The 10,017-nt window shown below is 38.8% G+C and overlaps 2 protein-coding genes across 2 annotated transcripts; one reads left to right on the plus strand and one right to left on the minus strand.

The window, feature by feature from the left end:
- The first annotated feature begins 418 nt into the window (after window positions 1-418).
- Window positions 419-4,353, plus strand: LOC144571442 (RING/FYVE/PHD-type zinc finger family protein). The gene is made up of 5 exons (XM_078320724.1): window positions 419-722; window positions 1,076-1,981; window positions 2,536-2,736; window positions 3,334-3,529; window positions 3,954-4,353. Exons 1-5 carry the CDS (start codon window positions 567-569, stop codon window positions 4,175-4,177), a joined length of 1,683 nt encoding a protein of 560 aa, XP_078176850.1. The 5' UTR covers window positions 419-566; the 3' UTR covers window positions 4,178-4,353.
- Window positions 4,354-7,050: 2,697 nt separating this feature from the next.
- Window positions 7,051-9,599, minus strand: LOC144571579 (protein BZR1 homolog 3-like). Its single transcript, XM_078320918.1, has 2 exons — window positions 9,168-9,599; window positions 7,051-8,391 (listed from the first exon to the last, which is right to left on the minus strand). Exons 1-2 carry the CDS (start codon window positions 9,381-9,383, stop codon window positions 7,531-7,533), a joined length of 1,077 nt encoding a protein of 358 aa, XP_078177044.1. The 5' UTR covers window positions 9,384-9,599; the 3' UTR covers window positions 7,051-7,530.
- Window positions 9,600-10,017: the final 418 nt, after the last annotated feature.

The raw sequence follows: 10,017 nt of genomic DNA on the forward strand, positions 1-10,017 counted from the left end.
ATCAACTTCATAGAATAAAGCCGTTATAGGCAATCAACTGCAGGTAGCTTCTCCGACACTAAATATAGCAGCGTTAAATAGATATTTTAGGTACCTCATGAATATGTGGAATAATTTTTTAGTTTTAGATAGATTGTCCAAGCATAAAGCTAAATAAGTGAATATGTCTTTACTTCACCTAATTTAGGCGTCCAAATAAGACTTAAAATCATTGCACAATTAGTAAAGCAACTTCTCACCTCTGGTTGGATGCGAATATTTCAAATAATACAATATATAGGACTAAAGCAATGTTTTCAAAAATAGTTAAAAGGGGAAAAAATAGAAGAAAAGATAAGATTTGATCGAGTCAAAATCTCTCTTTTAGAAGGGCATATGCGTAAAAGTCCCTTTCCATTTTCCTTTTTGAGATGGCAAATAATTAGTTTTATAGCTTCGTGTGGCCTTCTTAGTCTTTCCTTCAAACAATCAAATTCCTCTAAAATCCCCAAACTTCTCAATTATCATCCCTAATTTCAGGCCAATTTTCTCTGCATCTCCAATTGATTCTTGTTACAGCGACGCTAATGGAGGAATCCGACATGCTATTCCCCTTTTTCGAGCCTGACGAACCTCAGCCAGAATCCGATAAGGCTTCAAGTCCGCCAGAATCGGTCGAATCCGGAGTTTCTTCCTCTGTTGGAGGGGCGCAAGAAGAAGAACAAGATTCTTCAACGGATGAGGTCAATTTGTTCAATTTATATCATATAATGTGGAAATTTTGTTTGAAAAGGTAGCTTTAGTCTGGTTTTAGTGCTGAATTTATATGTAGCTAGGATTGATGATGCGTTCTTGGTCTCAGCTGTACCGTAATTTAGTATTTAGTGCACTTGGCGTATGTAATGACCCTACCCAAAATTGGAACGCGTAGATAGGAAACTTGTAGTAACTACTGCAGAACTGAACAAATTGGTCCAATTTAAGGTTGAGTGTAATTTTGACCCATTATTTATATGTCTGTTTATAACAAAAACCTTTGATCAAATTACTCAAATGCTTATTTCATCCATGACAATTATCCTCTGATGGTAATCAGGCTGAAGATTCAAGAAAGGATGCACAAACTGAAATTGATTCACCTTCAACAGCAGACAGTCCAGAGAATCTGGATTCAGACAATGCTTCTGATCCTCAAAATAACCTCAGAGCTGAAGAAGACACATTGAACCAACAATTAGGAAAGTACTTTTTCTACGACCCTCCTCTGTATGAAGAGACTGGGATGTGGATTCCTGTCTCGGTGCCCCCAATGACCGGTACTGGCCACGAAGACTGGCAACGCGGCTTTGGGTCTGAAGGTGCCTACTTCCCTGACGAAGAATTCAGGTGGGACCCGCTTGAACCAAACACACAGATGACCATGTGGGATGTGTTTGCAGAAATGTTAGGAGCTGCAGGAGGCAAAGTTTCCTCTCTCATCTCATTAAACAATATATTGGGTCATCACATGTCATATATTTCCACTTCTGTCCCTATGCCTATGGATGCGCTTCAGGAGGCATGGAAGGAGATGGCTCAAACCCTAACTGACGCTCATTTTGGGTATGCGAATGGGTTGCTTGAAACAGAGCCTGTCAGATGGCTGCCAGACAGTGTATCAACTGCTTGCATGTTATGTAGTGCAAAATTTCATCCTATAATATGTTCAAGACACCATTGTAGATTTTGCGGTGGGCTTTTCTGTAGTGACTGCTCCAAAGGCAGGAGCTTGTTGCCTTCCAAATTTAGGGCCACTGAACCTCAGAGAGTGTGTGATGTGTGTTGTGTGAGGTTGGAAGGGATACAGCCATATTTGATGGGCCAGGTCAGCCGAGCATCTCAGCCATTGATTCATGATCTGACAGACCTGAGTACACTGAGGTCATGGCTTAATTTCCCATGGGCTCGCACCATGGAATATGAGATATACAAAGCTGCTAACTCAATACGTTCTTATTGCAAGGTACATTTTAGTTTGGTGGACTTTTTGTGTTGTTCTTTTTCATCTTACTAGTGCATATTTGTTTAGCACTGACTTATGATGCCACCTGGTGCTGGTATGGCAAGCTGGAACTCACTAGCCTACTAATATATGATTTCACTAATTGTTGCTCAAAGCTCGAATTTCGTAGCAATTAGACAGACAAATTTCTTGAATATTGTAAAAGATGACGAAAATGGCAAGAGCGGAAATAAAAGAAATAGATAAGAAAATCATTATTAATCCATAACTGAGAAAAGAGGGGATGTGCAGGAAAGAGTTGTAGTACTCTGTACAAAGTTTTAAGTTTTTGTACCCCCAATTTGATGGATAATATCCAATCTTTCCCATTCCTACCTTCCCCTCCACCTCCTGTTACTTTTGTGGAGTATAGCCTAAAAATACTGTAAAGAAATAAGTTATGGCCAGCACCCAATTATCAGGATGTCTGATACATCCAATAAATGTGCATACCAGTAACAGAAAATGGAAGTATCAGCTAAATGTTCCTGAGTTTGAATTAAACTTTTGTGAAGGTGGGGAAGATGAAGCCAGAGAAGTCCATCCCTGACTCAATCCTTAAACAAGCAAAGGGGCTTGCTATAATAACAGTGGCAAATGTGGGGATGATGATGACATACAAAATTGGGACAGGGCTGGTAGTTGCACGTAGGGAAGATGGCTCATGGTCTGCACCGTCAGCTGTCTCCACCTTCGGCCTTGGCTGGGGTGCTCAGGTGAATCCTTTTATTTAATTTCTAGTCATTTATTTGCTTTGTAGAAATAACTGGCTTGTGTATATAAAAAAAGTAAATAATTAGATGTTAGAAAACAAATCTTCATCTACTTTTTTGGCTTTCCTGTATGACTTTGTTATTTTTGTCTTGGGTTTGGGTAGCCAAAGTCTCGGGGATGTTGATTCCTATAATATGGGATGAGTTCACCGAAAAACATAAAAATTTAAAGTAACATCTGGAGCACAGGATCACTCATTTCTGAAGAAATGCTTGTCAAATATCTTGGATGTCCCTATTTTCATGTCCTGAAAAAGATACACAAACTGACCCGCCTTTCTTAACAAGCTATATTTTATTTGCACTGATGATGAAGAAAGGAAGGGTGCTTAGGGAATTTTTCTATGGGATAGTTTCTCGAATAAGAATCATAGGTCTTTATATGTTTTTTTTTTCTTTTGTAGGTTTATGCATTTCAGTTTTAGCTCTTATAGAAACAAAAAATTTCTTGCCAACTATATATTTTGCCAACACAAGATGTATAAGAACAAAGCACTGGATTTCTTTCCATCTTTTCTGACTTTTTGGGTTGTTGGATAGGCTGGAGGTGAGATAACAGACTACATAATTGTGCTGAGAAACAAAGAAGCTATTAAAACTTTTTGTGGAAATGCACATCTGTCGGTGGGGGCTGGTGTCAGTGCAGCTGCAGGTGCTGTGGGTCGTGCAGCTGAGGCCGACCTACGTGCAGGAGATGGTGGCTATGCGGCATGTTATTCGTATAGCTGTAGCAAAGGTATTCCGCACTTCCAAATATACAAGCGTCTTTTTTTATTACTCACTCTAACAGAGGCTTAATTGTATTTATACCCTTGCATACTCTCAAAATTTTGAAGTTTCCTTTAAAGCAAGTATTATCCAAATAACATGATGAATTTGAAACTACTGTTTGCAAAATCTCTCATGCTTTTTAATGTTATGTGGAGACTTTGTCTGTAGGAAGTGTACGCAGGGAGTTTTGCATTAAAGAAGGGAATAAAAAAATGGGATAGTTAACCTCTTGCACGAGGTTCGATCAAATAAGGACCTGAAGTAAAAAAATAATGAGAAAAAAAGGATAAATAAATAAATAAATAGTGAGTTGAACCATAGTTTGCACATGACACTCCTGTATTTACTACAAATCTTCTGACAAGCACCGAACCTTGTTATTATCATAGGTGCATTTGTTGGTTGTGCATTGAACGGTAGCATGGTTACTACCCGATCGTCAGAAAATGCTCAGTTCTATGGGACCCAGATGAAGGCATCAGACATCCTCCTAGGGTCAGTTGCACGGCCACCAGCTGCTGCCATTCTTTATCAAGCACTTTCTAATCTCTTTGATAAGATAGAGAGATCACAATCTACGCGGTACAATATATATCCAGCTCTTAGTACATAGCTTCAACTGTGTGGGTGGTGTCTTCTTAACCACGCATTTATTCATTGGTAAGCTGGATAGTGTGGCAATTCAACAACAATTGTACATCATCTATACATTGGATGGAACTTTGGATGGATGTTCTGTAAATAACTAAATATCATCTCATACAAAGCATGATTTAGTGTTTTTTTTTTACTATTTAGAGTGCTCTTTATGCCTAGTCGAACACTTAAACCGTCCAGTTCCAGCAGCTGTACCTGTGCTCCGTCCCAGTTGAATGTGTACTGGCTGTAAGCATGTGCTAGCCAGTTGGTGTATGTTGTGGTTTCATCATCATGGGTATTTACAATTTGTTTAAGGTACCTCGTGGGAATTGAACTGTACATATTGCAACTCGGATAAACAAACGATTTATTCTGTAAATATTATTCTACATTTTATATAATTTTAAGAGGACTATTTAGTTAAATCATGGCAATATTATCATGGGCAAGGCGTTCTAATTGGGAAGGCCTTAGTAAATTGCAGTTACTAAGACCCAAGTTGTTACTCAACTGCTCGTATATCCTACAAGTCCATTCCAGTCCCTCAAGTAAAGCGTAATGGACACCATAAAATTGTGCAAATTCAAGCCCCTCCGAGCAAATTAGGCAGAAGCATTTATTAAAAAAGGGAAAAAAATTGAATGGAGAAAAAGGATAATTGTTATGTCCATTCAACTTTCATGTACACATTCATTTGATATTTTGAAAAAAAAAGTGCAAGTAGAAAGTTAATTTGTAGAAGCGTTATGTATTTCTTAAATAGCTTGTGTATCAAATTTATTCTGATTTGGTAGCTATGTAGCCTTTTTATCAAATAATTTTAAACTGTTGATAGTTGGGCTTTAATGAATTTATAATGGATGACCAATCAAATTTTAAATGACTCAAATTTGAGGTATTTTCTAGAAGTATATATTTATATGTTCTTTCAATTTAAATAATATTTGTAAAAGAGTTGGACTATTGTGCTTCATAAAAGATTATATTTTACTTCATATTTATATCTTCGTCTAATATTTTACTTCATATTTATATCTTCGTCGTTAAAATTCAAACAATTGATATATCTCCATATTTAAATGTGCATGACCAAATTTTTACATTTTGTATAATTTTTTTACTATTTTGTTTTAAATATGTAGAAAATTCATTGATCAAGAGATTTTGGACCATGAAAAACAGTGATTTTCTACATATTTAAAAGAATAGTAAAAAAAATCTATAAAATATAAATTTGGACCCTAAGCATATTATAATACATAGATCATATTGAACGATTCTGACTGACTGTTTAGACCTTCATGAATTCTTTGTAAATATAGTCCTTCATCAACGGATATATTACAAGGAAATACAAAATTGATATGCATGACCACGACCATGCAGAGACGAAACTAGAAAATTTGCATAGAATGAGATAATCTATAAAATGTAATATATAAAAAAAAAAATACCAATAGAGAGAGAGCGGAAGAAAAAAAAAAGAAACCCTAGCTGCCACCACATCAAATCTCCATCTTCCCTGCTCCGCCCCTTAGTCTATCCTCTTTCTCCCCCTCCGCTTGATCACCTTCGCCAGCAACTCACTTTCTGTCCTCCATCCGAAAGGAGTGGAGGACGGAGACCGGTAGTAAGCCACCCCTAGCTTCATGTTCTCACCAGCAAGTCATCTCCTCATTTCCATTCCATGGTTCCACCACAATTTCTGCACCTCCTTGTTGTCCTTTACACTCTTCGAGAGAAGAGAGAGTCGGTGACGATAGCCTTAGCCGCTAGCTCTCTCGTCCCCTGACACCTTCATCGAGAGTTTCAAGAGAGTTGGCGACAATAGCCCTAACCTTCATCTCTCCCATCTCCTAGCGCCTCCAACCCTCCCACCACCATCCCTTACACAAAACCCTTGATTGGGAAGGGGAGGCCGAGACTACACTGGCTTCTCCCACCCGCAAACCTAGCGGAAAAAAAAAGAAAAAAAATGATGCTCCCTTTCTTTCAGTCACTGGCTAGTCGATGTCTACTACCGATGGAGAGAATTTATTTATTTATTTATTTTAGTTGTTAGATGTTGAGATTTAGATGTTAATGTTTGGATGTTGATGTTGATGAGTTCGAGTGGATGACTTTTTGGATGTAGAACGATGAATGTAATTTATGTTTAATTAAAAATTATATAAAAAAAGAAAAAGACAAAAATAGTGTGATTAGTGAAAATTTAACTCATAACCTTACACATACCAATTAGAATTCAAATTACTAGACTATTAATACACATTTATTATTTTATGAAGGAGACTCCACTATATAAAAGTTCAAAAAAAATAAAAATTTAATTAAATTTTAATATACATAATTAAAAAAATTTAAAACATAAGCCAGGCTTAGCACACCTGACATGTACGTAAATCCGTCCAGCGACCATGGAATCATTTGGTCGGAATCATTTATGAGCAAATCGAGCACATACGTACAATATAAAGTTATTTATAAATCGGAGTTCAACATCACGTTCCCCCAATGATTGTAAGCAGACATTATCGCGAATGTTTTGGTTGTTGCCTTGTTGGTACAAAATAGTTGACCTCTTATGACCATCTTTCCCAATGTAAGTCCGCTTTTAGTTACACCACAGCAATCTATTTTTGTTTAGTTCTTCATTAAGACACTTGTGCATAATTAAAATACAAAGTGAGGTTAATGCGGACAGCTAGTTTAGCACTGCAGAATTGCAGATATGTCAAGGCAATCATGAACTAAAATTACCAACATGGCAAGGCGACATGTACTGCAGTTTACAATGCCAGTTCTACAAAAACATTTCGATAAGAGAACCTTAGTGAAATAAAAAAATTAAGGGAGGGAAAAAAATTGTGCCATATAGTCAAGAAGAATTTTGCTCCATCACCAATAGACTTGAAACATTGATTCCATGAACAAATAAAGATAAAATTATAAATATAACGGTCACAAATTCAACCAACATCACTTGCACAGGAACACCTTATCATGCACAACAAGGCCCGCTACTTTGTGCAATTGGACTGCTGTACTCTTTTCCAGACCATTTTCTTCTATTTGGGGAAAAAAACATAACTAAACTGATTAACTGAACATATATTTTTTGATTAAATAACACCAATCCAAAAAGGGTTGGATCCTTTCGTCCTCCAAGACGTCTAGTTCCCCCCTTCATCCCTTCTATAACCACCAAACTAAAAAGTTGAAAAATGAAAGCAGAAGAAAATAAAAAAGGAATGAAAACACCACCCAATTTAAAAAACAAACTGACCACCTTCATGTTGTCACTGAACCCACTATTGCAAATTGCAATCAATCAGCTCTAGTGTTCGAATTCCCAAGGGTCAACTCCAACTCATCAGAACCACAATCCTCATGGATCCTCTCCCCTTCCCAGGCCTTTACCAGACCAGTAACCCGCTTATCATCCTCATTGCTACCTGACTCAAACACAAACTCGTCGGACCCACTATCCACCATCTGCACATCATCCCTTGGAAGTGCCCCACCTCCTCCCATAATGGGGGAACAAGTCCCACTCTGACCGGGCGTGCACATCCTACTAGAAGAAGCCCCACCTGTTAATGGGCCTTTAAAAAGCCCGAAAGGATTTGGTGCAACAAGGTTAAAAGTAGGAGAAGAGGGCCCTGCGGAGGAGATTTGAAACCCCGCAAGCCAAGCTGGGTCCGGTACGTACTGCCGACCTGGGCTCGGGGGTGTTGAGTTGGGGAGAGAAGCATAATTTGAACCTGACCCAGTAACCCAAGAGGATTGAGCAAAATGGCCATTTGGATTAGGGTTAGAAATGTCCCAATCGGGTTTGATTCGTGGGGTGTGGGGTGGTGACCCAGATGGTGGGGTTATGGGTGCGCTAATGGACCCATTACCAATATAGAGATGGTGGGGGTGGTATTGAGGGAACTTCGATGAAGCAGCGGAGTTGGAGAGGTTCTTGAGCCATGGGATCAGAGATGTTCCCTCAAGATTGTTGCTCATGAACAGATTGTTAGGGTTTGATGCCATGTATGATGAAGAGGAGGAACTGGGGAAGGAGGAAGAGGCCGGGCTGTGATTGTAAGAGGTCCGTGGGCTTGGCTGGTATGAAGTGCATGGGCTGGGATCGGCTGAGCCACCAACCATTTCCAATCTCTCCGTCACCGGAGGCTTACAGCCCTGAAAACAAAATGCAAAAGTTATCTCTGGTGAATTGTAAGCATATCTGTTAAATAAAGAAGCATTATTTCCATATCCTTCTTATTGTTACGTGAGCAAAGCAAAAATTAGGATACACAATCACACAATTAACAATTTGCTGAGGAAACTAGGAAATTAATTTAACAAATTATTGTTTTAAATGCAGCACCGAAGAATGGTGATGATGCATTAAGCTGTCCTAAACCTTTTGCAGACTATTTTTTTTTTTTATTAATTGTAACCCGTAGGCTTTACTTCATTACTTAAAATCATCCTTCTAATATGCCAAAATCAAAAGGAAATAACGACTAAACAAACAACTAAATACCAGTAAACTAGAATCCTAATATCAGTAAATAAAACCCAATACCAGTATGTGAAAAGCTACTAATAAAAGCCTAAAAAGCAGGGATAAAACATCAACCACACCCAAAACGGGGAAAAAAAAAAAAAAAAAAGAGAGACAGGAATGCTGCCTCAATTGAGCAAGAAATCAGGAACTAAAATTCATATGATAATATTAGAACCCAACAGAACTACCACCTCCTAGAAAAAAAAAATAACGAAAATGATGGACTTATATTAACTTGCCCAAATTGCAGGGATCAGTAGAGAATTCCCCCACTAGGCATGGCTCCCCACGCAATTCAGCTAATTATATTGAGGATCAACCTACAAGTTTCCTCAAATAGCTAATATTTTCTAAATATCTTCTCCCGCTCGAAATTCAAAACAATGCAGGTATCAAACAATACCTGGCGATAGGTAGTTCCGTCGGGCTCAACGACCCATCCCGCCTCGTTGCATAGTGCCTTCAAGACCTCGTTGTTGTCACAGTGCTTGGGAAGGTTGTAGTTTCCGTACATCCTTAGCCCAGCGTATATCTTGGCCGCGATTGCTCTCCTCCGGCGCTCCCTGCGCCGGTTGTTCTCCCTCTCCCGCCACGTCGGAACACGAGTCCCTGACGTCATCCTTCCGGCGGTTGGCTCTCCGCCCCTTCGTACGGATCCGATCTGAGCTTCTCTCTGAGGCGAGTTTGGATCTGCTACTATGAACGAGCTAGAGAGAGAGGAGGAGGAGGTATTTTCTTTTCTTTTTGTGATTATAATTTATTTTTAAAGAGAGAACAGGGTTGGTTTTAGACAAGGACTGGTCTAAGTCCAATAAAGAAAGGCTGCCACTTGATTGGGATTAGAGAGTGCTGTGGGGACATTTAAACAGGGTGTTTTTCAAAAGTACCCTTCAACCATGAATAATATTTCAACGAACACCCGGAATAGCTTAAGAAAGTACTTCGTGAGTGTAAGGGTAGAGTAGTAATTAGCAGATGGGTTACTGCAGTTGAGAAAGACTTGAGCATCATTGGATTTGTCTCAAAAGTAAAACTTCTGGTTGCACCTACCCTTGCCGTACATGTAAACCGCTAAGACGAATAAAACGCAGTAACCGCGTCCAACACGAGTGGATCTTTGAATATTTTACTTGGACCAGGTTTAACCCACTATGAAATGATAACGGAGGAAGACTGTGTTAAGCACGTGGCATATATCGTACGTTATGCAATTGCGTTGAAACTTATCCGAATATTTAGTGATCTAGCAATGA

This window comes from Carex rostrata, chromosome 19, assembly GCF_964058835.1.
Source record: "Carex rostrata chromosome 19, lpCarRost1.2, whole genome shotgun sequence".
NCBI lineage: Eukaryota > Viridiplantae > Streptophyta > Magnoliopsida > Poales > Cyperaceae > Carex > Carex rostrata.

Bases quoted from the DNA above. Each gene is read 5' to 3' on its own strand.
- LOC144571442 (XM_078320724.1), top strand. From the start codon at position 567: ATGGAGGAATCCGACATGCTATTCCCCTTTTTCGAGCCTGACGAACCT. The intron at 2,737-3,333 runs GTGAATCCTTTT...GTTGTTGGATAG, and splicing joins GCCTTGGCTGGGGTGCTCAG to GCTGGAGGTGAGATAACAGA. The intron at 3,530-3,953 runs GTATTCCGCACT...TTATTATCATAG, and splicing joins TTCGTATAGCTGTAGCAAAG to GTGCATTTGTTGGTTGTGCA.
- LOC144571579 (XM_078320918.1), bottom strand. From the start codon at position 9,383: ATGACGTCAGGGACTCGTGTTCCGACGTGGCGGGAGAGGGAGAACAAC. The intron at 8,392-9,167 runs GTATTGTTTGAT...TTTTGTTTTCAG, and splicing joins ACGGAACTACCTATCGCCAG to GGCTGTAAGCCTCCGGTGAC.